General features: G+C 41.3%; 2 protein-coding genes across 3 annotated transcripts; both read right to left on the reverse strand.

The window, feature by feature from the left end:
* Window positions 1-5,695: 5,695 nt before the first annotated feature.
* kcna2b (potassium voltage-gated channel, shaker-related subfamily, member 2b) lies at window positions 5,696-13,313 on the reverse strand. Of its 2 annotated transcripts, none has more exons than XM_061057535.1 (3): window positions 13,065-13,313; window positions 12,053-12,174; window positions 5,696-11,264 (listed from the first exon to the last, which is right to left on the reverse strand). In XM_061057535.1, exon 3 carries the CDS (start codon window positions 11,146-11,148, stop codon window positions 9,646-9,648), a length of 1,503 nt encoding a protein of 500 aa, XP_060913518.1. In that variant the 5' UTR covers window positions 11,149-11,264; window positions 12,053-12,174; window positions 13,065-13,313; the 3' UTR covers window positions 5,696-9,645. The 2 variants fall into 2 exon arrangements, with proteins under 2 accessions (XP_060913518.1, XP_060913517.1); XM_061057534.1 differs by having other exon boundaries at window positions 13,038-13,313.
* A 7,195-nt stretch (window positions 13,314-20,508) lies between these two features.
* LOC132989790 (potassium voltage-gated channel subfamily A member 3) lies at window positions 20,509-25,769 on the reverse strand. The gene is made up of 3 exons (XM_061057633.1): window positions 22,678-25,769; window positions 20,857-20,931; window positions 20,509-20,708 (listed from the first exon to the last, which is right to left on the reverse strand). Exon 1 carries the CDS (start codon window positions 25,487-25,489, stop codon window positions 23,882-23,884), a length of 1,608 nt encoding a protein of 535 aa, XP_060913616.1. The 5' UTR covers window positions 25,490-25,769; the 3' UTR covers window positions 20,509-20,708; window positions 20,857-20,931; window positions 22,678-23,881.
* Between the last annotated feature and the right edge of the window lie 934 nt (window positions 25,770-26,703).

Below are 26,703 nucleotides of genomic sequence, written 5' to 3' on the forward strand. Positions count from 1 at the left end.
CAATACTTGATTTTAATCGAACAAAATTAGACTTTCAGTTTTGTTCGGCATTGCTTACATTGGTTATGGCCTAAGAAAATTATTTTCGGGAATCAGAGAACATGAAAAAAGGTGCTTGTGAGTGCTTTAAAGTGGATTTGAAAACAAATAAGACGCTTAATTTAATGCTTTTGAGTCCTGCATTGAACTAAGTTATTCAACCATGGACAATTGCACCTGCACCACAATGTTATCTAGTGATATCCAGAAGTTACCATATTGCATTGCACATTGGCCATGCATGTCATGACGGTAAACTCCCCCTGCTTTAATGAGATTGACTTACTGCCTTGCTTGCTGTCATTATATTAAAATCCTCTCATCACTGTTTAAACGGATGTGTCTGGCACAGATGAGACCACTAGCTGACCCCTGGAAGACCCCTGAAACCTCAGGCAGGGGAGGAGCTGCCTCTGTCTGCCTCCTCCTGACTGACTGAGCATGGATCAGTTCAGGGTCACATTGAAGTCTTCTGTATGGATAGGCTGCCCTCTACAGGCCTATGGAGGTACTTAACTCTTGCGCACACTAACCAATCCCCAACAATTTGTCATGAAATATTAACACTTCTGCATAATTTTGGACTTTAAGGTAAGAATGTACAATTCCCAGTAACAAAGTCATTAAAAATGTTTCATTACATGAATCATATCTTAAAGAGTACATGCAATATAGTCTACACTTTGCAGAACAAAATTGCCCTGTAGCATACTGAGTAATTGACCTCCAAGTTTTCCCAATAGACCAACATGCATATCTAGACTCCAGTGCCATGGATGGTTTTTGTAACAAACCAAAATTCTAAATTGAAACATGAATAAAGGATTAACCAAATTGTCTTTATTTATTTCATGCTTTTCTTGCATATTTTAGGCTACAGTACATTTTTAAAATCAAAAATCGAAATTTGCCATACACTTAAATGAATTTGCTCCATCTTGCAGTTTGAATGTGCCATCTTCAAATTCTCCAAGTCATGATCTTATTAAATGATCCAACATACTCTACAGTATGAATCTCACTGTCAGCTTTGCAGTTTCCAAACAAGTGTGCATAATTCTGTCTGTTTGTGTTTCCATATTCATGAGTAGTGCTGTCTTAACTGCGTGTTACAGCAGGCCTGACCTCCTGCTCTTCTTTCTCTCACTCACACTTCTGTGTTTTTCATATCGCCCCTACACAGCTGTTACTGCACACACTGGTTTCAGAGACACAAGAATAGGCCAAAGAAAGTGGGTGAGGGGTAAAAGAAAGGGTACCAGGAAGATTTTGTACAAGTCTGTTTAACTTGCTTTTAAGTTTTTGTGATTAGCAATGCTTTTCTTTTCAATCTCTAATATGATTATTCTGATTCTGATCAGGATAATAAAACACAGACTTGTTAATGATATTTTGTGTTAATCTCTAGTCTGTGATCCATTAAAAGTTGCTGTAATGTTTATTCCATATAAAGAGGATTAGTCTCATGGGTTCTGTGCTTTAACAGGCGCCAGATGGAGGGACTAAATGAACCCTTAAATTTGAGGTACAATTACCAAAGCTAATTAACCATTGACTGCTACAGTTCTCAAGTCACACAGTCCATTAAGTAACCAACCTCTGATGCATACTTGATCAGTACACTGAGAGGTATCACAATAAGATCTTATCTGTGTGTACTGTATAAGTGCATTTTTTGTTTGAGCCTTTAGTAAGGAATGCAGGTAGAAAATCTTTCAACCAAATTTGAACCTGCAAGATCAAAAACAAGCAACACACCTGCAGAAAGACGGAGTGTTCTAAAAAAAGATTGAAGATAAGGACACCTAAAAAAAAAAAAAGGAATGAAGACGTTTGAGATAAGTAGGAATTGAAGAATGGTTTTGTGTTAATGAATTATTCATGTGGGTGGGATATTTTAAGACCCCCATATCATGTCTGAGAGCTATGAGTGGGTGGAGGTACAGAGAGGAGCAGAAAAAAAGGGTATCATTCGCCTGTTTCTGAACTGAGCTGACTCAACCACACATCAAACACAACCTCTTCTCTCCACATGGACTCACATGAAGAATTATTCCAGTCCTTGGTGTTCATCAACACACTTCAACATCAGAGAAGAATGTCCCTCTGTGCTCATGTGAATTGGTTTACACTGGCATAAAGGGGATTGACATTTTATTTTGTAAGGGCCTCTCAAACACTGTTAATAGTTTCTGACAGTTTTACCTTTTGTCACAGAGCTCCATACTTCTTTTGAATGTAAAAAAAAAAAAGCAAAGTAGAAATGAAACAAAGGCCTTTTATCTAAAAATCAAAGCTAAATAAGACATTTATGTCCAGCTTTGTGTTCAACATGAGGGGTGGATAGGCTCGCAGAAAGGATGAATGAAGAAGGGATTTGTTTACAGGTGAGTCATTTGGATAAATTTTACGAGACTCTAGAGGGAAAATATGAATCACAACTCAGCACAAAGGGTAACTTTAACAACCTCATCCTCCTCATTCCTCTGCAGAGCCAGTCATTGAAACATCACATGTCGCTAACTGTTTGCAGTTTTAAATCTGTTTCATTGTCGAAGCATTTGTGTTTCGTAAAAATACCTGATGCATTTATGTTCTTACTATGATGCCAGTTCAGTGTTTGCACAAGAACCATGCAAGCATTGGGCGTCATGTTGAGTGTCAGCCCAGACACAAACATAGCTCTGCAGGAGAGACAAACCTTTCCACTTTTAAACAGACTTGTTTTTTTGTCATGGAGGCCTATTGGCAGAATGGGATTTTGTGCTGTTTTCATACTCCGCTTCCTACTTGTTGTTAAAGGAGATGATACTATTTTCAGCAGCCTGCACAGAGGTTGTCTCAAGAGTAACTGAGTCTCTGTAATTAAGACAGCACTGGTTGCCTCTTACAATGTTTATGCTATAAAGAGAGCATTGTATATTCCTTTGCTTTATCATGCATCATTTTTGGGAGTCCTTTTTCTACAAAGGTAAATGCAATGTTGTTCACTGCCTTTTAACATAGCTTTTATTTTTCTTGATTTGCCTCCACACGTTTATTGTTGTAGCACACTTAACTATAAAAAGATGGAGTATAGTAAAGACACAGCTTGCCTTGGAATCTTCCCTGACCTCTTTTGGGGGAATTCTCTGTAAATGGATGGATTTATCAAAATGTTTCCTTATCTGCAGGACAAAGTGCCTGTACAATGCAGGAAGAATATGAAGTAAACAACCCAAAGACAGAATGCTGCTATCTCTATTTGACTTTATATGATAATTGTGTATGTGTTACTCATGTTGCATGCTATAGGCTATACTACAGCTGTGTTAACAGAATAAAAGCTTCATGACAGTTTAGACCGTATTGGAGAGCAATGCATTGGCTGTAAGTAAAGGTGTAAGGAGAGCAGCCTGCAGAGTGTGGGTCATACACATAAATCAATTCAGCTCATTAAATACATCGACAGGCTGAAGCTCCCCAGTGGCTCTTTTCTTTTCTTATACGTCCACCTTCTACCCACTCCAACTCCACCACCTCTATCACACACTATATATCAACCATACATTACAATATAGTAGCCTGCAATTTATTATTTTACGTTGTAATGTGTGTTCTTTACATGATTATGTGAAGAAAACACTGTTGCCCTATAGATCTGTGTATTTAAGTTAATGTACACAGTCCTTTGGTGGTTAAACTGTAAAGCGATTAGGAGATATTCCCTGTAAACACAAAGGGAACCTGCTGTGGGCTATTTATAGTAGCTTCCACAGTGGGGAGAGCAGTGATTAAAAAAGGGTTTCCCCTCCTCCACATGTACAGATGTACACACAGTATGGTTCTCCCTATGGATACTGGTGTGCTATAAAGGAAGTTCTGGTTGACAAGCCATTAACTGGGCCGGGTATTAGGTTACAAATCATCAAATAAGTGTTCACAGCTTGTGAGACATTCACGTCTATTACAAATGGCCTTGTGCAACATTCAAACACAAGCGCAATCTATTAAAGTGACAGGCCTAAGATGAGAAACTGGGTAGGGAAACTATTTGTAATATATTCCTTTAATCATTTTCTGGGGGCCGCAATAAATTATCTAGTAAAACTTTCAGAGAGGCAAAAGAATCATGTGTGCTTAAAGAGGGGAAATATTCTTTTTTGATTGTAAGTAAGCAGCATCTTAAAATCTGTTTGTAGATGTTGTCTACTAAAAAAAGTCCTAAACCTTAAGTCCTAAGGATAGAAACTTATCAAACCTATTTGCAAAATAATAATTGTAAAAGAAATTTGGGTCCATGTTACATCATTTTGTAAATAAAGCCTATAGCAAAAGCAAGACGATTTGTAGAGAAACTTCGCTATTGGCTGTATATAAATGCTGTCATTTTCTGGTTGTCACTTTAAATCATTTTTCTAAGGAGACAAACGATGCAGGGTAATCTATTGGTGATATATATTGTGTGCACTATTCATTGTTTTATAAATATTACCTCAAAAACAAAGGAGTAGGGCAGAGGAGAAGAACCTTGCAGGACAACCTATTGCCTTAATATTCATTTGATAATTTTCTGATGTCTACTTAAATCTCGCCCAATCATAGCTGGGATTGACTCCAGTTTCCCGTGACCCCAAACAGGATAAGCAGTACAGATAATGGATGGATTGCGGAAAGATGCTTAAAAGCATGTTTGTATATGTTACCTACAAAATATAGCGTGGGGCCTTAGAAGAGAAACCCGAAAGGAAATTTATAAATTCATGCTATCCTTTACTGGTGGACACCTTGAATATTTTTATTAACCTTATAAACTGGAAGACAAGACCAGGGAAATACCATCTAAACCACAAATAAGTGATATACTGTAGTTGGACATTTGGCTGGCTTTTAAGAGTACTCGAGTGGAGCTCCTGTTTAATACATATAGCTAATCAAACAGCAATCAGAGGATCAATAGCCATCAGTTATCTGGAAAGCTACCAGGATACTGACCTGAGCTGACATCCCGGAACCCTGCCAACCGAGACGACCAGAGGGAGCATTATACTCCTGCTAATATCTGTCTGAGAGGAGAATCAGATCATCCACTCTACATTACTCTTATGCTCAGAGCTGATGGAGCGGCAGAGACGGAGAAGGACGAATACGAGAGAAGATGTGGGATATGAAATATGAGAGAAGACAATGATAGAGAGGAAAAACTCCAGCAGTAGCAATGAGAGCAAAAAGGCAGAGGCAACAAGAGGCAGTGTTCCACTCTCTGGAATGACACTGATAGAGAGAATGTTTGTACTTGTCTCACTCTACAGTGAACCTGGAGTCAAGAGCATTTTGCACTCCTCCTTTCTCTTCCTCTATCTTCTTGGTCTTTATAAATAGACCACTTCACTTTCTCAGTAAACTGCAGAGAGAATAAGATTCACTTAAGGAGAGAAGCAGGACAGAAAAACATTGAGGAGGCGAGTGTCCATAATCGATTCAAAGATACCTTTTGTAATGGACATAAGAGCATCCACTCCAGTGGTGCTTTTTTATTAATTTATGTATATGCAGCTAATCCAACTGTTTCTAATCTTCTGTTAAAATAACAACCATCTTTGTAGTTTTGGCTCAATATTCACTACAAGTTCAATCACATTAATCACATAAAAAAAAGCACAACAGTGGCCCGAGGTTATCATAAAGATGTTATTATTGACATTATCATCAGCATTATTGTTCATAATAGTTTTATGATTTACATTTATTCTAATGAACATATTTCTCCATGGATTTTCTGTAATAATCTGTTCATACATTAGTCCTTGTGAATGGTATGGCAAACGTGAGGATCCATATTTACTTTGTGTGTTATAATAGACAGTTTGCCTTTTGGTTTTTCCTTCACATGGTAAAAAAAAAAAAAGAAAAAAGGATTTCTACAGACAGTTAAGTCCCAACATGAGTGGATATCACAGTACAGTGAAGAAGCTGAGTACTTTCTAAATGTATTGACTGACATTTGAGACTGTAAAGTAGTAGAAGTACATTTGAGGTGTTTGGAGGTAAATGAGTAAATACAGAAAGAATCCACTGACCAAGGCCTGCATGTGTATTTCATTCAAACCTCAGCTCCTGCACTGTTTCAGCTGAGCTGAGCAAGAATAACATTCAAATAGAAAATAACATAGTGAAAAAAAACAAGTTTATCTATAGTACATACAGTGTCTGATGACACAAATAAGTTAAAGTTCTCATAGAAATCATATTTCTTCTTCGATTATATGTCATACACTCCCACCTTTCGTCCCTGGAGCATATTAAACCTAAGACATCATTCACAGACGATACACGTTTAGTTTCTTTGATTAATTCAGCAAGCATACACTTTGATTCCCTGCTACACAGCGATCTGTACACGGCAGAAGCTCATTTTAAAGCTGAAGCTTTTAAGACATCATTGAAAGCAGCTGTTACTCTTGAATACATTGTCTACATGGCTACGTGTTTTTCACCACCTGTAGTGGATAGAAGTCTGTTCACTGTGTGGCCTTTGAAGTTTGATAGAACCGGTGATGTCTGTTTTTCCAGCAGAAGTGGCCACAAAGGTGTATGGTCAGGCAGTGTGTGTACACAAGTGTGTACACCAGCTGTGTATGTAACAGTATCCGGTGTGTGTTTGAAAAGTCCTCTTGTCAGTGTTGTGTCGTACAGCGAATACATGTTTTCCTTGGATCAGATTGTCCTGATGTACCGTCCTGCAGTTTTAACTTTCCAGGAGAGGGTTTGCGTCCTGATACAGTGTCGATTCGATAATGTGCTTGATAACAAGAGTGGAAAAGACGGCAGTACAGACGAAGGTTTCAAGCCACATAAAGTCACATAGGTGTTCCAGTACAAGAGAACAGTTTAGAAAAGTACACATCAGAGAACAAAGCAAAAGAAGGTGTGGGCAGTGTTTATCTTTCACTATCACATAAACCTCCAACCATTATTTCAATTCCAAGTATCTGTCCCTGGCAGTTACAGCAGCTTATCCACATTCCCTCGTTTCTTAGTTTGATATACTACATGCCCTTCTACAGTATATTCACAGGCAGTAAAAGGTAGCCTACGCTAAATTAGAATAGAATATACAGAGCACCATATCGTTCTGGCCTGGAGTCAAGAGGAGCGTTTTTTTAAGACTGCATCCACATTGTTCCTTAAGCTTTCACCCTCAGCTTGTGTGTCTATAAAAGCTCTTTGTTTCTCTCACAATCTCTTTCTATCACACACACACACACAAACATAGTAACTGTACACAGACAACATTACACACAGCGTGATGGGCCTATACATCAGAGATAATGGCACTCAGACAGTCCCTTGGAGCTTAATGATACACTTGGCTGAGCAAAAAGTCTGTCGATTTGAATCCCTGTGCATCAACTGTACTAGCAGCAGACGTTGTGCTTTCACTGCGATACACAGCTGCTGGGTTGTGATTGTAACTGAATCTAAAGACATTAAAGCTGAAGGCAGCAGGATACTGACCTATGGAACAGATAGCTGCTTCGGCTCTCTGTGTTTTGGAGTGAGTCTGGTTTTCTCTTCCCTCTTCTGCAGCTCCTTTCTCAATCCTCTCTAACAAATCTTTTCCTGGACACATAACCCCCTCTTTGTATCATGACAACAGTATTTCAGACAGCAATGGCAAAGATGATGCATTATGCAAAGCTTGACACGTACTTCTAAAACAAGACTTGTCTTTCACACAGTATATTGCACATTAGTGTTGGTACCTCTAGAGATATAGGAGTATATGCATGTCGGTTTGCTTCTAAAGAGTTATTCATATATTCATGCTACAATGAATACTTTGATGGACATGCAGTTCAACGATAGCAGAAAAGCATCTGTTAGATATAAAGCCGATGAAAAACATGTTGCTTAGGTCCTGAATTATAGGAGATATGTGCCAACGGAATGATTTTCAGATACCATAAGATTGAAAATAAAATAATGAGATAAAAGTCAAACAACACAGAACTGGTGTACCAGGGTGCAGCACAATTGTCCACCTGACCTGATAATTGAGATTGAAGACACTTGTTGCAATTCAATCTAACAGGGAAGGTACATTGAAAGGCAGGCACAGCTGACTTATTTTGACTTTTTGTTTAAGTTGGGGATATATAAGAAAGAGGGCACTACAGGCTTGAATTGAACATTCATGTCATTTTTAAGGGCATTTTAATGAACCATGGTCCTGGAATAACCATAGCACAGTGATGAATGTGAATGCTGGGATTTTCTTTTTTCAGCAAAACTGGCAGTAGATGGCCCCTAAAGGTCATTTGAATTGAAAACTGAGCTCTTCCTTTGATAATCAACTTTTAGAATCCCCATTGGGACATTTTGAGTCCTGGAACCCTTAACTATTCATAGATGAAACTACAGTATTAAAATCTCACTGTTTTCTCTCCTTAATCTCAGGGAATCAATTTCTCCTTAACCTCAATTAATTATTTTTTTCTAAAAACATGGAATGCAAGAACAGCATCAAACCAGACAATACTCACTGCATGTCTTTTACAGTGCATCTGGGTGATGCTTGAAGAGACACTTGAAGGTGCCGTTAAACGACTAACGGAGAAATAGGCACTCACTCGGAAAACTACAGAGGAAATATTCACCATGTTTCTTTGTAAAACTGTAAAAATAAATGTACTTGACAAGCAGACAATCATCATATTGCTAAAAACGAACACAATGCATCAAATCAAATGAGCACACAAAACTAAATGAGGAGGCATTCCCTTTGTTTGGACATTTCTTCTAGCCTGCACTGGCTGTTACGAAAAATAGGCAGAGCCATAGCGAGAGTGTGCACACACGCTTGGACATCATCATGGAAAAATTGCAGGACAAAAAGGTGGTCTGTAATGGGGGGGCCCAGAATTACAGCACATCACTGTCCTTTATCTGTTGGTCTCTACAGAGCTTGTACTAGACTAATATCTAGTAAGGGCCAAGGGAGGAGTGCTCATACCCTCAGTCCTCTTCTCAGACAAAAAACATTAGTATTGCTCTCTTGCTTTCTGTTTGTAATTCAGTTTTCCCCCGACAGAACAGCTGCGATATCATTGATTTGGTTTTTCTCTGAGTCAGGACCTTGGCAGTTACAGCAGCAGATTAAAGTTGCTCAGGAATGCTGATAGTATGGTCTGTTATTAATCACAATTGAATATGTAAAGTTACATCTAAAAGTCAAATGTATGTTGATCTCAGTAATTTTTTATCGTGCATTTTCTTCCACGCCGGCAGTCTGAGCAAGAGTGTTTCCTTATGCTATTATCAATTATTACTTATTAGGCTACTACGTGGCTAATGTTGCGCGCAGAATGACTACTGGCACACTGGTAAGACTATCTCCATGCAGACACTGACAATGTCCTAAATAAGACGAGTGGCAGATCGATGGTATGGGCCTTGGAATGTCAGAGAACATGAAGTCCTCCATACAATCAAACATAATCCCTTCCTTCTGCTCTAGACACCCAAAGAGAGCGTCGTATGGTCAATACAAGGAGTCACACCTACATCCTCCAGTTACAGTCCTTGTAGACCCCGGCTCAAGTAAACCATCTACAGCAGCTTACATTATACATCTGTACGCATCTTAGTGATGTTGACATAGTTTGTGTTGGCCAGGGTACAGTTCCCTGTTTTCATGGCCTCTGGTCTGAAGTCATCAGTGCTGTGGTTCACAGCCTCTTGGATCTCCACATAGTCCGACTTACTGAGCGTGGATCCACTGCCACTCCGACCGCACTTCTTCAGATCGTCGGCTGAGCTGGCTTTAGGCACACTTGGGCTATTCAGATACTGTGCCTGCTCTTCGCCCTCCGTCTCTCTGTGGTAGAAGTAGTTGAAGTTTGACACAATGACGGGTACAGGCAGGGCAATAGTCAGCACGCCAGCGATAGCACAAAGAGAGCCCACAATCTTTCCTCCGATGGTTGTTGGGACCATGTCTCCATAGCCCACTGTGGTCATCGATACAACTGCCCACCAGAAGGCCTCGGGGATACTGCTGAACTGGGAATTTGGCTCGTCTGCTTCCGCGAAGAACACGGCACTTGAGAAGAGGATCACACCAATAAACAGGAAGAAGATTAGGAGGCCTAGCTCTCGCATACTAGCCTTCAGAGTCTGTCCCAGGATCTGCAGCCCCTTGGAGTGGCGTGAGAGTTTGAAGATACGAAACACCCTGACCAGACGAATGACGCGAAGAATAGCCAAAGACATAGCCTGCTGCCCTGTCTCTCTGTCCTCAGGCTTCTCTGCAAGCTCTGTGCCCAGGGTGATGAAGTAGGGGATGATCGCCACGATATCAATAATGTTCATGATGTTCCCAAAAAATCCAGCTTTACTTGGACAGGCGAAAAACCTCACTAGGAACTCAAAGGAGAACCAGATGATGCAGAGGGTCTCCACAATAAAGAAAGGATCTGTAAAATAATTTGAACCTTCATAGATATAGGTGGCATTGGACATGGACTGGACTGGATAGTTGTGCATCTCCTCTTCATCATTTCGGAAAACAGGCAGCGTCTCCAGACAAAAGCTTACGATAGAGATAAGAATCACCATGACAGAGATGATGGCAATGATGCGAGCAGGACCTGAGCTCTCTGGATACTCAAAAAGCAGCCATACTTGTCTCTGAAACTCATTCTCTGGCAGAGGCCTCTCCTCCTCTTTTATAAAACCTTCATCCTCCCTGAAGATTTCCATAGCCTCCTCACCCAATTCATAAAACCGGATCTCCTCAGAAAAAATGTCCAGTGTCACATTAACAGGCCGGCGCAGTCTCCCTCCTGATTGGTAGTAATACAAAATAGCATCAAAACTGGGTCGGTTCCGGTCAAAAAAGTATTCATTCCGGAGAGGATCAAAATACCTCATCCGTTTCTTAGGATCCCCAAGCAGCGTCTCGGGAAATTGAGAGAGAGTTTTAAGCTGCGTCTCAAAGCGCAAGCCTGAAATGTTGATGACGACCCTCTCACAGCAGTCATGGTCCGGCTCTGGGTCGTACTGGTCATGAGGCTGACCTGGTTGTGCTGCTGCTTCATCCAAAGTGTCGCTGGTAGCAACCGTCATGCTGGAAGGAGATGGGTCCTGCAGGATTCAGATAGGGTGGGGCCAAGTCGGCCAGGAGAAGAGAAAGCCTCCACGCACTGGTGGATTCTGGTACAGGCAGTTATGCCTTTAGCAAGCTAGGAGACAGAATAGAAAGCAGAGAAAGACTGCAAAAATGAATGCTATAAGAAAGACCACTTGTCATTTTGAATTAATTCATTAAATTAGATTGTGAGCATGCATATACATAAGCTACACTGGTATATATTTCTGAACAAATGGATTATCTAAATTTGACATCTTCCCAAAAACATTGTATTATTTGCAAACAAGCAAGAGCAGGAGAGTTGAATATAACAAGTGGGAGGTGTGTGTGTGTGTGTGTGTGTGTGTGTGTGTGTGTGTGGGGGGGGGGGGGGTGATTGGCTCCATTATGTCTATGTGTATTAGGTTTTGAGTTCTCTCTCATATGAGCACACTGCAGGATCAATATGCTAGCCAGTAATACTGTATCAGCTCTCACAGGGTTCAATTACAACCAACGAATCTGATTATGTGCTGAGTGCTCTGTACCATCTTGGAGAAAGTGTCCCTGCCTGTATGAGATATGACCAATATATACATATATATATATATATATATATATATATATGACCCAGCAGAGAGCCAAGGGAAACATCATCAATTTATTGATCCAATTAAAAGTTGTGTACTTTCTTCAGTAAATATTATTAAGTGATGTTTTCAAAGCCAATGGTGGAGTTATAATTGCATTAGGGCTTTATACTGGAAACACTCAAACTCCTTCGGCTACTGAAAAAAAACTAGGATTCAGGATTGCAAACAAGACCTTTATACAGGCCAAAAACACTAGCACAGATGCAACAAGGCAACACTTTCTAAAAATAACTCAAAAAAGTCGTACCTTCCTCCTCTGGCACGTGTCAGGCTAGACCACAGACCTAGCAGCAGCGCCTGGTCAAAAGTCAGCCTCCACGGTCAAAGCAGCTCCTCCCTGTCAGCCATATATCACCCCAAACTCCGGCTCTGCAGCAACGCAGCAGTGGGAATGTGAGAGGGGACAAGGCGTGAGGATGCAGGAGTAACCCCCCCTTGTGTGAGTGACCAGCAGACACATGCTGAGATGCAGTTAGGCTACAAGTTGAAGCATGTGGGGGTGTCGGGGTGTGGGGGGCGATGAGGTTGTGGTGGTGGGAGAGAAGCTCATCTTAAAATGCCGGCAGCTGCAAAATATGACGCCCCCGGATCAGAACAATACGCGGCAGCGTGCAACAACAGCAAAGGTGATCCTGCTATCTGCAGAGACTTATTGTGACAAGGAGGCGTTGCTTTCAGTGTGGGTTCACTTCACACACGCTCTGGTGGTCTCATCTAAAGTGAAATCACCTGTTTGATCCCCAAGGATGTCTGCATTCAGTTGTTTTTTTTTGCCATCAGTGTTTGGCTTTAACTTAAAATAATGTAAATTATCTCAATCACGTCAGTTCCACTTTCTTTTTTTCTGATGGGGAATATCCATAAGAAAACACCAATGACGCAAATTAGCAACAAATGGAGGCTTATGTTCACAACCCATTCCATGGAGTAACACAGTCCCTTGATAACGTCTATAAAGGTTCAAAACTATTTATTTGATCATACATTCTTGACGAAGCAGCCAAATCCATGCACTTGGATATTCAATTACTAAATTAAAGTGTTGTTGTTGATTGGCAAGCACGAGTGAGTTAGTTTGGAATGGCAGGTGCCAGACATGCTCAAGCAATTTGCAGCCCCCTCCTGTGTAGATCATGGACAGCCAAAATAGACTCCATGCACTAAACAAAGCAGCATAGCATTATCTGTCGGTCTGAAGCATCATTTCAGATAATGGCATGCACGGAATTCACCCTGATTCTCTCGGTGTGCTGACGCACGTATGTTTATCCAGTTTGTCTCCTCTTACAAGGTGCCGTGAGGTCGTGAGTCCATTCCTTTATATCTGTCCTTCTTCCCTTATGTTACTGAGCTCTCCGGCGGCTGTTATCTCATCACGACCAACAGTAGTAGAGCAGCCGGATCTTCCCGAGTCTCTCATATTTCACCAAAATTCACCATAGTTGAGACGCGTGGGCTGCAGAAGGGCATCGCAGCGCATACTAACAGCTTCTTGCGCGCCTCGCCCATCTCCCTGCGCTCCCCCCTCACCCGACACTCATGTCCTCAGTGCTACACATTAAAGGGGAAGAAGCATCGCCCACCACAGGGAGGTAACTGTTTTTGTTCCATTAAACATTAGCGTCTCAGAGGACAAAACAAACAAACAAACTAACAAACAAAAAGCAACATTTGACGGTAGAAACTTACAAAACAGAATTAATTGCTTTCTTCAATTTAAATATTGTCCTCTGCATCTACAATTTACTATTTTCCAACAAACTATATCACGTTTTCTTTCGGTCTGGTTAGAACGCAGGGGAGAGTAGTAAACTAGAAATGCACTATAGGGCCCATCTTTTAAGTCAAACAAGAGTAATACATTCATTGAATGATGATGTTTACGGCTAGTACAGCATGTGCTCACACATTGCATTATGCTCTGATCATATCACTAATTACTGCCCAGACCCATGAAGAACATGCAGGCCCACAAACTCACAAACAGAGGACTGATGCTAACAGCTCTTAACTCAGAGACAAACTATGGAGTTCATAGAGCCCAGTGATTACAGGCAAATGGCGTGACACATTGGAGTCCATTGTTTGCTTTGCTGGTTGAAAATGGGCCAGGGGACAAACCCAGATATGTCTCCAGGCAGTAAGCAGGATTTGCACATACTGAATGAGAAAACTCTGCAACTCCCAAGAGAATATATGAGGAAAACCACTCAACCCACCCCCATCTTTGCTCTGCCGTTCTCTTTATCCCAAGGACAGGTTCAACATGATATGCAATCCTTCTCCAATCAAAGTGTCAAAAATACGTATTAAGATGATGACCAGGGACCAGAGTAAGAGCAGCAGTAGCTCACTGCTGTACAGAGCTGATAACCAATTTGATAATTTAGCTGAGGATCTCAATGAGGAGCTATTGACACTCTTACATAAGCCGGCTGATTGATGGCCAAGGGCTCTTGAATCCTAGTTGTCCATGAATGTTAATGAAGAGGGCCCAATTCTGCCAAGAGCCCGGCCACCAATATCCAATGCTGGGTGTCAGCAGTGTAATGATTCATCACCCACCCTAGCAATCATCTATAACACAGTTCTACTGGCAGGGCGGGGCACTTAGTGTATGGGATATGAGACTGAGCTAAAAAGGGATTGTGTGATGGTTAAGTCAAATCCTGTTGATTCAATGGTTTTCTTTCATACTTGGCACTACAGTTAAAAACTGAACTGGCTAAATTAATATAAAGTTAAAGTAAAAATGAACTGTTAAACAAAATCATCCAAGAGAGAGAGAGCGCTAACTGCTACTGAATATCGGCACAGCTGTGGATTCATTAATAGTCACAGCCATGCTGATATTTGGTACAGAACAGAATGGGTAATTGATTCATCTATAAACAGGTGGTCTGCTATAATGTTTTGAGGCAGAGGGATACATAAAGTTTAAATGTCCAGTGCTATTGTACCTTAAATCAGCACTCATGGAATGGCTCTTTTCCCATCAGATTACTTGTTTAAAGTTATTGTTGTATAAACATTACTATGGTTTTTGTTCTTAGCCTCAAATAAGTTGTTTTTAGTGGTTCACTTAATATTGTAATCCAGCCATAAAAGACTGATCGCTTATCCATATATATATAAGCCAGTATTAAGTCATACCTGAACCATGTCTACATTTTCCAATCCTAGATCTTCTATCTAGAGGAAAAAAGTAATAGCAAAATAATTTGACAGATAGAGATGATATGGCTGTACTAAAGATGGATGATATTGTAATTAATGAAAAACAGATTTAAATTATTCAAATATGGCCACATCTGAATTACAAATAGTCAATTATATACATTATATTCGATTCTCACTAAACCATTTTTTCTACATCATGAAATTGTTGGTAATTTGGTTGGTTTAATTATTATTTTACTAGGATGTGGGTGACTTGGAGGTTTTCAGAGTTATAAACTACAGCCAACAATTTAGGTCCTCTATCTGTCTCCAGTTCCCCTCCACCTTCAGCCTGTGCCAAGTGTTTGAATTGGACCATTGATTCTGTTTTGTGTTCAGCTGATCAGACCAGATGGAACCTCACAAAGAAACGTAAGAATGCTTTCCATCAAATGACCCCCCCCCCCCCATATTGGCTGTAACTTGTAAACTCTCAACCATCTTTTTTGTTAGCCTCAGGAGAAGCCCAAAATGTCTAGACATTAAAAGTTTTGTGAGTTTTATTTGGGCTGTGGATGGGGAAATATAGGAATAATGGAGGCCAGGATGACAGTGAAGTGCAGGGAGCTCCATACCACAGACAGAACCAATTATTCCACCAATGTTACCTTGTGCAATGTATCTATTCAGAGAATAATTTCCCTGCAATTCCACACACGACAGTTCAGTTGGTACATTTAGTGACATGATCAGCTTATTTGCATAGCAGTGTGGGTGTCAGCAGACCTAAAATCTCCACCCTTTTTTATGCAGTAGAACATGTGGATGAGAGAGAGAGCGAGAGAGGGTGGAGGAGGAGAGAAAGCAAAAAAAAGAGAGCGAGAGAGAGAGCAAAGAAGAGAAAAGTGTGTTGATCCAACTTATGACAGCACACTGCAGGGGAGGAGCTTTTCAAGGATGACCTCTGCTGGTGCTGCTGCAGGTGATCACTCACTTAGAGGCTGCCACACAAACACACTCACAATCACACACACATCAACATGTCAAAAGTACAGTATGGCATGTACATGCACACACTACCAGAACACGTGCAGGTACTGTATTTGAAGAACACACTCACAAAGTCACACTGAACTATGTTTTCTTAACAGCTCCAAGACAAGAAACTTTTAAAGGACCCCAGTACACAAATGTGCACACATATGAATGAATTATGAAAATGACACTAATGATTATGCATGCTCTGCTTTTTTTTCTGCTAATGTTGATAGCTCAAGACATCTTCTGAATTGATTTTGGCATGTTGATATAAAAATAGAACTCCAAAACATGCCTCCTCTTATTTCAATGATGAAACAATTTTAAATGTAGAATGGAAACTTCCGAAGCAAAGCTTAAATAGAATAAGATAAAGAACATTTTTGATTGCATCCAAAGACAACACAGAAAATATAGGAACAATCAGTATAGATCCATTTCTAAACTGAACTTCTACTAGCAGGGTTACTGAATGTGTGTTTTATTTGCTTGATGGAAAGCATCAACTTATTTATAAAACAAGTGTTTTTTGACCAGTCATTTTCTCCTCCCACTCCTCTCACATCACATCTCCCTGTGTGGTCCCTCTATATTTAGAGACTGACCTTGGAAGTTCTCTACCTGCCTGTTGAGAGCAGCCTGTCTGATGATCATCACTGCTTTCATGATGAGATATGTCCTTACCCTCTGAGTAGAGTACTCGGCTATTGATTCTGTATGTGGTTTCACTTTCTGTTGTTTCCCCAGCCTTTGAAAACAAGGAAAAATCAATGACCCAACTCTGGCACACAAAGGTGTGGCTTTGGTTAGAGGGGAAACTTTGGAGCGTTTTAATGACATCTATAATGCATGACCAATGAATGCACAGTGCAATATGTCTGCTATATGCAGCTCTCCTTACAGAGAGGCTAATGGTTATTCAAACAGGATGGAAGGCTTAAAATGATGTCAGAATGAGCAGACATGTGTCTCACATGAGAGAGAGGCTGTGAGGAGACTTACATATATGCAGAGAGCAGGAAGAGAGTTAGAGGTGTGCAGAAAATGAAAATGAAAATGAAATGGATAGATGGAACAAAGGAGTGAGAGAGGGCAGTATAGACAAAGGTCACTGTGACAGAGTGATGACTCATCTATTAGAGCACAGCATCTTCTCTCTCTTTCTCTGTTTCACAATATCTATCTCTCCACCAACAGTCTGTTTGTTTTGACAGCAAAGGCTGAGATGACTAGCAGCAGACCCATCCTTCCAACAGCTGACAAAAAAATTCAAATGTGATGTGACATGTGAATTTAAATGACTAATTCGAGTACATCAGAGAGTGTGTATTTCTACGTGTCAGGATTGTAGTTTGTATTGTATTTTGTGTGTTTGCATGAACAATAACATATATCTGGATATAGTTCAGTGTTGTGTCCTGGGCTTGTGGCGACAAACTGGAACTAATCAGCCAATCAACATCCAGATTTAATCTGATTTAAGAAGGTGCATTAGCAACAGCATCATCATCCTTAGCAACCATCTTCAGCTGCCAATAGTGTTGCTCTGCTAGTGAATCTGGAAATATCACTAATGTGAAAAAGCCACAAAGGAGAAGTGAGTAACATGTATTTCAGGGGTTTCAATCATGCTTTGCTTTAGAGGTTTATACAACTTTATATTAGACAAATGTTTCAGAGGGCTTTACAGCTAAAGCATCAGTCTGTAAAATGCCCCTTATCAACAGAAATGAAAAATAAATAAATATTTACCGTTACAGTAGTTATAGTTTAAATAATTCAAATGAAAACGTGAAACAATGGCTTTATGTGAAAGGGGGTTGCTTGAAGTGAATGACCTGCGGAAAATTATCATCTGAATTTTGATAAGCAGGTGTAGATAATATTTAGCACTCAAGAACTTATGGTTTGCTCCTCTGTTTAGGCTTTTATGGAAGTGTTTTGGCCCCTCACCACTTTCTAAACTCCAAAGCGACACAGACTGCAGCTTGTAGTGAACATAGAGGAGCAGTTAAGTGCTGAATTACCACATAGTGTCCCTCGGTTTGATTAGAGACAAGAAACAGGGCTAAAAGAGAGTACATAGAAGCTAAGCTAATGTTCAGGAAAGAATAGACCATAATAAGTTAAAGGTTGCGTCAAGAACTTCTATTTCCCTTTCTCTGTGTGGCCTTATAAGTATAACAAATAGTTATTGCAGCCTAAGTCATTGAAGTCAATTACCTTCCTAGCGATGTTGTATTATATTTTCATCATGAGCTTGTTGGCATCTAGCCCTGAAATGCTCTTTGCTTTTTTTTGTGTGCATACAGGCTGATATTGGCTCGTGAATGGGTGTTGTTGGCATTGTCTTATCTCCACTTAGACCTGCTGTCCAACTGGACTCCCTACATGGTGGGACCCAGTCTCCCTGTGGGGAATATTAACTGATCTTTTGCCAGACACACACACACACACACACATTTACAATTTCCACAAACACACAAGGACAGACTGCCAACCCTGCCATTGACACACAAACACTGCAACAGTTGATATTAATACAACCTAAGCTGTGATCCCTTCAGTGCACCTGCAGAGGGCTGAATCTGTTTCAGATGGCCTTTCTCTGTATGTAAAAACAACCCTCCCTTGTTGCTATGGAGATTTCTTGCTGTAGCGGTGAAATGTCTAGTGGTGAGCTTTGATGATGTCATAGGCATTTTGTAATCTTCAAGGCGTACAAAGAGACAGAAAATGACACAGCATCGGAAAAAGAGGAGGGGTGTTTGTCCATTATTGTTCTGTACTGATGATCAGGGGGAGTACTCAGTCTTAATCCATCACATAAATCCTAATATGCTTTGCAGGAAGGCAGTTTAATACTTGTGAACACACTAGCCTGGAGAGATGGCAGAGTTATTAGTGAGCTGGTGGACTCAGTAAAGTAATAAAGCACACTTGCTCATACACAGCATGACAGTGTGATGGCTGTGAGGCTCAGGGAGAATGTTAATATTTACCTCCTCTGCACAGGGATGATATGCAGTTTTCCACTCAGCTCACAGACAATTCAGTCCTCTTTCAGGTCCCACCATGAGCAGCCAAATGTTCTCTTCAAATCAGAAGTTACCATCTTTTTCCCCAGGACAATTACAATTTTGATGTTTTTAAACCTTAGCATAGTATCTTTTATCTTTAACATTTTCTTGCTTTCTTTCTTGATAATGACAATACGATGTGTATATTTCCATGAAGGACTGGCCTAGTCACCTAGTTAAAGAGAGGTCACCTCTGTTCTGTCTGTCACACTACTATAGTGAACACTACTTTGTAAGTATGTTTGCCTGGAACCAGCTGTCCGAAGGGCTCCGAGAAAAACATCCTTGTTTACTTATAAAGAACGTCACTGTTTGGGACTCTTGGGAAAATTTTTCGGTGACTTTTATGTGTTTACATCGGTTTTTATGCTGCTGTTAAATGGAACAGGATTGATTGATTAAACCTTTTAAATAGATCACTATTACCATACACCAAATTGCCTTTTATAGAACTTAAGTGTCCCTTTATAAACCATTTGTTTTCTGGATTTTTGACCATGTATTTCCCCCCCTTCGTTCAATGTAAAATAATGATTGACAAATTTATAAGGTTGTTACCGTGAAAAAAATGCAATTTAAGACAGAATGAAGTGGATTGTATTTACAGACACATACACAGAAATGGCTTTTTGGTATCTAAGTGCCTCTAGTCATACTTACATACATAATATAAATAAACAATACATACATATAATTGATAACAATATCACTCATTGGACTTAAACTTGCCCTAGACATTTCAGAGAAAGCAGGCTGCAACTTGAAAAAGACAGTACAGCAGATGAGCTGTTTATGGGTCATGTTTAAGACAGAATAATTCAGAACAAATACTGGTATGCACAGCCTTCCCCAAAAGACACTCCGCTCCATCCCAAAAAAACAACCAGTGCACTGTGGGATAAAAGAAGACTGTTCACAGGCATGTGTACACATGTGTGCATGTATGCAGTGCCTGTTTTTTGTGTGCGTTTGCATGCCTTTGTTCTTGCTCTCCGGTCAGGAGGAACAGCTGCAACCAGCACACTCAGGCATGTGTGTGCTTCACATATTAGCAACACAGAGCACAGAGCTAAGAAAGGCATATGGCTAACAGTCTTTGATTCGTGTCACAGTTTCATTTCAGTTAATGACGTTGGCCTCATTTGTCATTGCTTTTGACTTGACTTGGAAGCTGTTTATTGTTGTTCGTATAGAATATCGTTCACTGGAAACATGAATACAGAATGTAAAAATCCATGTAAAGTTCAGGAGTGAAATGTGCTCTGCAAAATTGCTGGCCATTTCCTAAATCTGTTCATTTGATTTTTATCGAGAAAGCAGTATGGAGACATGTCAGAGTCCAAAACACAGTTCCAGCTGAGTTCTGTCACTGCCTGAATCACACTGAGCTATAAAACTATACATGGAAAATTATACTGTAAATTACTGTTTTTATCTTTATTCTTGTGATCGCATTTTGGATTTAGTATTGATCCACTGGAGGGAGTGATTAGCAAGGCAATTTTTTTTATAAGTCCTGGTTGAAGAAACAAGACAGAGTAGGGGGAAGTGATCCAGGGGGAGTTCTGTCTCAACTTTTATCTTTGGCCTGTCAGGCCCAACAGGAAGACCAGAGTCATTGCATCCCTAGAGGGAAAAAAACAGAAGAAGGGTCACAACAGATTAATTGGTAATCTATACATTTTAAATATCAGAAAACTCATTTTGAGTGAAAGTCTTTTAAAGTCCACTAATGTCATATTTACTCCCCCTGTTTATAGAAATATCCATTTACCTAAATTTTAGGCAGTCTAATTGCGGTCATCAGATGTTCCCGGAGGTCTGTGCAGAAAAATGGAAAAACCTTCACCTGAGAAAAAAAAAAAATAGGTAAAGAGAGAAAAAAGAGGAGAAAAAGAAAATGCAGATTATTGACTCCATACAATTTCACGGTTTTATTACAATGCATGGCTGCTCCTCTACCTGCTGTCTCATTAGCCCTCGTTCAAAAATCAAAGTGTAAACAATGTCAGTGACTCAGTTCAGAGTGAAAGGAGGCAACTTTTGGATTAAGCAGACTTTCTTGTAATGTTTCCTTTTAACCATCCCCTCATGACAAATTGCCTTGTATAAAAGTCTAACTTAATGTCTACACTGAGGTAAACTCAAAGAAAGATGATGAGGAGAGCTAGGCCTGGCATAAACAAACATGAATGCGAGTGAGCTGTGGCGACACAAAACAAAGCCAGACAGAATAATAATTGAAAAGATTAGCATGCATGGCACAGTGCAATATAATGTATGTTTTTCTGTATCTAATAATTCATCCTGCCCATGACATTAATATCCAGACTGACCAATCTTGTTAAATGTTTTAAAAAAAAGCTCCCCTCTCCTCCACAGTATATCTTGCTTGCTGATCAATATAGCCTCTTTATTCTTCTTTGAAGCTTTCTTGTGACCTCTGAAACAAACAGCGCTTGATGTCAAATGCAGAGCTATCACTGAAATATGAAGTCAAGGTCAGGGGTCAAACTAGAAAGGAATAATCAATCCAGAGGTCATTCTATGGGACCTCCCACTTTGCCTTAAGGGGAAAACCAGCTAATGAGACTGCCCTGATTATTACTCATCCATAACTGCAGGGGGTATGTAAGAGTTCTGTCACACACATGTGCAGAAACAGCCACAAAGAATATGCTTGATAGATCCCCTGCCTCATCCCCTCGGACTGCCTTTTTACATTTTTTATATCCCTCTTACCCTTGTGTCTTTGTCGGTTAGAATAATCACAGTCTGGGAGGACATGGAACATAATTCTAGACATAAATCTGCAGGGAGAGCAGTGCAGCAGTTTCAAAGAAACAAGAAAAAATGGGGCTCATAAACCAAATTCATATGGTTAGTCTACAGCATGCTTGTATGTTAGAAAAATGTCTAGCAAATAAAATAGAGTAGGCTACAACCCCCTGCAAAGGAATATGATGTCTATTCATAAAAAAAACTTCTAAGAAACCTGTAACAATTATAGTGTTTTTCATTTGTCTCTGTGCCTTTGATACCATTGGCAAACGAAGACTGAAGTCACATAGCAGGTAGCAGCCACCTGTTTGTTTGTTTTCAGGAGAAGATGATGGACACTGAGGGGCAGCACTGCGACAAACTGGGTGGGAATGCTGTTGGTGCCCTTATTCGTTAGATAGACAAAGTCAGCTGAAGGTGAAAGACAACCTGGGCTCACTGCAGGAGCATCAAGACCTTTATGGAAAATAGTTAAGGTCACACACTCCAGCTAAAGGAAGTCAAAACAACCTATCCTGCAACTGCTGACACACCACTATATTCTTAAGATTTAATCAAGGCAAAGACAAAAAATAACACAGTCCCCAAACTTACTCTATTTTGTAATATTAAATATGAATCCACTTAACCACAAGTGAAAACTTCATGTAATTTTAAGACTTTACCCTTCATTCTGTTGACGGGTCATTTACCAGATTAAACTGTCCTGCTTGAATCGACAAGTTTAAAACGCATTTGTTTAAATCTGCAGACAGTGAAATCACTGGTGTGAAGACTAAAAGTGTTGTTCTCTGTGACAGTGCTCAGAACTTACCAGTTCCATCAGTGGGAGAACAGTGACCTCTGCTGGTCGGTCGCAGTGGTGCACTCCAGACATCCAGACATAACGTGCTCCCAAGTCCATTCATAATTCCTCATCCGCTCCCTCTCCTTCCACTTCTCCCAAATTATATATGGCTTGTTTCATTTATGAGGGGTAGTTCATTGTTGTAGTTTAACTACTTGATGTTACATCAATTTGATGTGTGTCAATGCTGAAGTCAGTGGGTATGCTTGATTTTCAGGTTGATAGAGCTGCGCATGTCTGGGCTTGTGTTTTACGCACGCAACAGTCTTATCACAAATTGATTTGTGGGATGAGAAACTTCAATATACTTTCCAAGCCATCTGGGGGGGGGGGGGGGGGGGGGGGGGGGGGGGGTTACTGTGGTAACAAGGGTGCCATGGCAACGGGGACCGGGGTTACCGAGGAAACGTCCATCACCATGGAGACTGCATCACAGCGGGCTATTATTTGAGGAATCCAAAGAAAGGTGCGCGCCATCTTTGATCGCTGTGTGCGCGCGAAGGAGCGCCGTGTCTCTCACGTGTGCATCGCACCGACAATGAGACGCTCCTGTGTTTACACGGTGCCGTGCAAAGGCGCATAAGAACAGCTCATTAAGAGGGATTGTTTCTTGTAAGAATTTAACGCACAGTAAAGGCAGAGCACAGAACTGTCTAATGGAATAATATGCAGAACTGTGTTTTCAGACATTACATGTGTTTCAACACACACACATATTTAAATGATTCTGAATATTATACACAGGCTATGACAGACGAATCACGATTCATAACGCATGTTAATACATTGTGAGTGTTCTTACATATGTAGGCTACTCGTCAGTTATAAAGCTTCTACTACTACCTGTTGTGGTCATATTTTGGCTATTGCACAGTGCACAACAGGTCGATTGCCTCGCTCAGACAAGAAAAGTAGGCGTAATACAGAACTCTCTCTCCAAGCGCGAATGGAACGACAGATAATTATGGATTCAGATCACTGAAATGAAAAATCTTGATTCTTTGAATGGAGCGTAAAGCAGCGTCTCTGAACACATGGTTTGCTCTCTTTCTCTCTTTCCTTTTCTCGCTCTCTCCATCTGATATTACACTGCTTCTCTGCGCTCGTGCTCAATGACTGCGTGTTGTCACATCAACTCGTCCTTGTGATCAGGGTCATGACTCTTTGTGGGCTACACGTCCGTGAAAATCTTTTTGTTTATGTTCACACAGTTCTGAGAGTGGTTTTGCTGCGTGGTGTTAGTCGTGGTGGGGAAGTTAGGCTGCTGTTTGAACGCGCTGTTTATCCCGTGCTCCTCTATCACCATAAACTCGCTCTTGCTCAGGGATGAAGAGGAGCGAGTCTTCCTCAGCTCCTCTGTGTCCGCGAGAGGCTGACAGCTGCCCACGTGCAGGTATTGTGCCTGCTCCTCGCCCTCCGTCTCTCTGTGGTAGAAGTAGTTGAAGTTGGAGACGATGACAGGCACAGGCAAAGCGATGGTTAGCACACCAGCGATGGCGCACAGTGACCCCACAATCTTCCCCCCTATTGTCACGGGGTGCATGTCTCCGTAGCCCACTGTTGTCATGGTTACCACAGCCCACCAGAATGCATCCGGAATGCTGCTGAACCCCGAATCTGGGTCGTCTGCTTCAGCAAAGTAGACAGCGCTGGAGAAGAGGATAACGCCGATGAAGAGAAAAAAGATGAGCAGACCGAGCTCTCGCATGCTGGCCTTCAGAGTCTGTCCTAAAATCTGCAGCCCCTTCGAGTGGCGTGAAAGTTTGAAAATACGAAACACCCGAACGAGCCGAATTACGCGCAGTATGGCTAAAGACATGGCCTGCTGTCCGTTCCCCTGCCTTTCTGCCAGCTCTGTGCCGAGTGTTATGAAGTAAGGGATGATGGCCACGATGTCAATAATGTTCATAATGTTTTTGGAGAATGTGGCTTTGCTTGGGCACGCGAAGAAGCGCACCAGGAGCTCGAAGGAGAACCAAATGATGCACAACGTCTCCACGACAAAGAACGGGTCTGAGAAGGGGCTGGTGAAATAAGGGAGCGTGCCATTTATCACAGGTGCAATTGTGATCTGATCCCTGTTCTCGTCCCTGAACTCCGGCAATGTCTCTAAACAGAAAATGACAATGGAGATGAGAATGACCAGGACGGACACTATCGCGATGCCCCGCGCAGGACCCGAGCTCTCCGGGTATTCAAAAAGCAGCCACACCTGTCTCTGGAATTCATTCTCTGGCAGCGGCCGCTCCTCTTCTTTTATGAAGCCCTCATCCTCCCTGAACTTCTCCATAGCTTCCTCACCCAACTCATAAAAGCGGATTTCCTCCGAGAAAATATCAATGGGGACATTTACGGGTCTTCTGATGCGCCCCCCGGACTGGTAGTAATAAAGGATCGCATCAAAGCTGGGTCGGTTCCTGTCGAAAAAGTACTCGTTCCGGAGAGGATCAAAGTACCTCATCCTCTTCTTAGGGTCACCCAGCAGCGTCTCTGGAAACTGGGAGAGAGTCTTGAGTTGCGTCTCGAAGCGTAACCCTGAGATGTTGATGACCACCCTCTCGCAACATTCATGATCGGGTTCATATCGGTCCAGAGAGTGATGGCCTGGGAGAGCCGATGACTCTTCCAGCATGTTGTCACACGCCACCACGGTCATCACGTCGGTCTCTGTCTCGGTGTATCCGTGGTTCACCAGATTGTCGCCCCGTGTTTTGGTCGCGCTCGGCGGGGGTGATTGCAGGAGGCTGAGGTGGTCGTCCATGCGCGGTTGAAGACGCATACAGGGGCGGCCGCCTCGCCCCCTCTGCGAGCCCTGGTCAACCACAGCCGCCGCCACAGCCTCGTCTCCTCCACCGTCTCCCTCACTCTCATTCCGCGTCACTTTCACTCTCTACTGTTGCTGTTCCCGCCCACAGGGAGAGATCTGGGTTATAAACAGGCCTGCCACCCGCCCATAGCGCGCCAGCGCTGGGTACCTTTCCCTGTCCCCGACCAATCGCAGGACGCACAGATGTACACAAGAAGCAAGATACGGGCGTCATTCAACACCAGGGTTTGGGCGTGCCCGCCTCCCACCGCCCCCCTCTCCGTCTCGTAGACACGCGCTCAGACACACATTTACGCACACACTCAAAATGCAAGCCCAAAGAGTTCTCTTTTTAAACAAGGTCATTGCTGACAGACAGGACATTTCCAAATAGGCTACTCAAAAATACACCAGATCCTATTTTTTAGGGAACAGTTGAATGAGAAGCAGGTAGCTTTACGCGTTACTCTTTGTTACATATTTTGTTCATCCTGTGAGCGGATTTGGGTGTGCCATGTTGATTTTAACAGTAGGCTACCTGAAAAATTTACATTTTGCACAATTCTTCTCTAGATGATTTCTTAATGAACGCACAGAGAAATGATTGGTGGCTCAATCCAATGTGCAATACGATAATTGATGCCTGCTGCCCAGACCGGCAATGCTACGTGTTTAAGTGAAGTGAAGCAAACAGTAAGGGCGGGGAGAGGAAGAGAGAGGTCGAACAGGTCAATGGGAGAGAACGAAATCTGTTGTTTAAGAAATAGCTGTAAAGAATCTCAAAGATGCATTAAGACCGACATTTGGAAATAAACACAATAAAAATCATCTTCAAGTAAAAGCATGGTGAGCACCTACATCAAGGGAAATACACAATTCTTCAGTAAAAGCCCATAAACACGGTGGCCTCATAATATTTAATAGCTAGTGGTAAATGTCAAAGGGTCAACAGCAGCACAAGTGACTTCGCTGACAGATATAAACAGATATAAATGAGAGCTAGAGAGAGAGAGAGAAGGATAGTGATTTTTTATTTTAAAAATCATATTACTGTGTTTTTCATGTGCAAATATTTGCATACTTTGTTTTGAAAGGAAAAAAAATACTGACAAAGATTGTTAAATGAAAAAAACATTAAATAGTATGAGAGCGACCATAACTTAATATTAATGCTCAAGAGAAATATT

The sequence above is a fragment of the Labrus mixtus genome, chromosome 15, assembly GCF_963584025.1.
Source record: "Labrus mixtus chromosome 15, fLabMix1.1, whole genome shotgun sequence".
Taxonomy (NCBI): domain Eukaryota; kingdom Metazoa; phylum Chordata; class Actinopteri; order Labriformes; family Labridae; genus Labrus; species Labrus mixtus.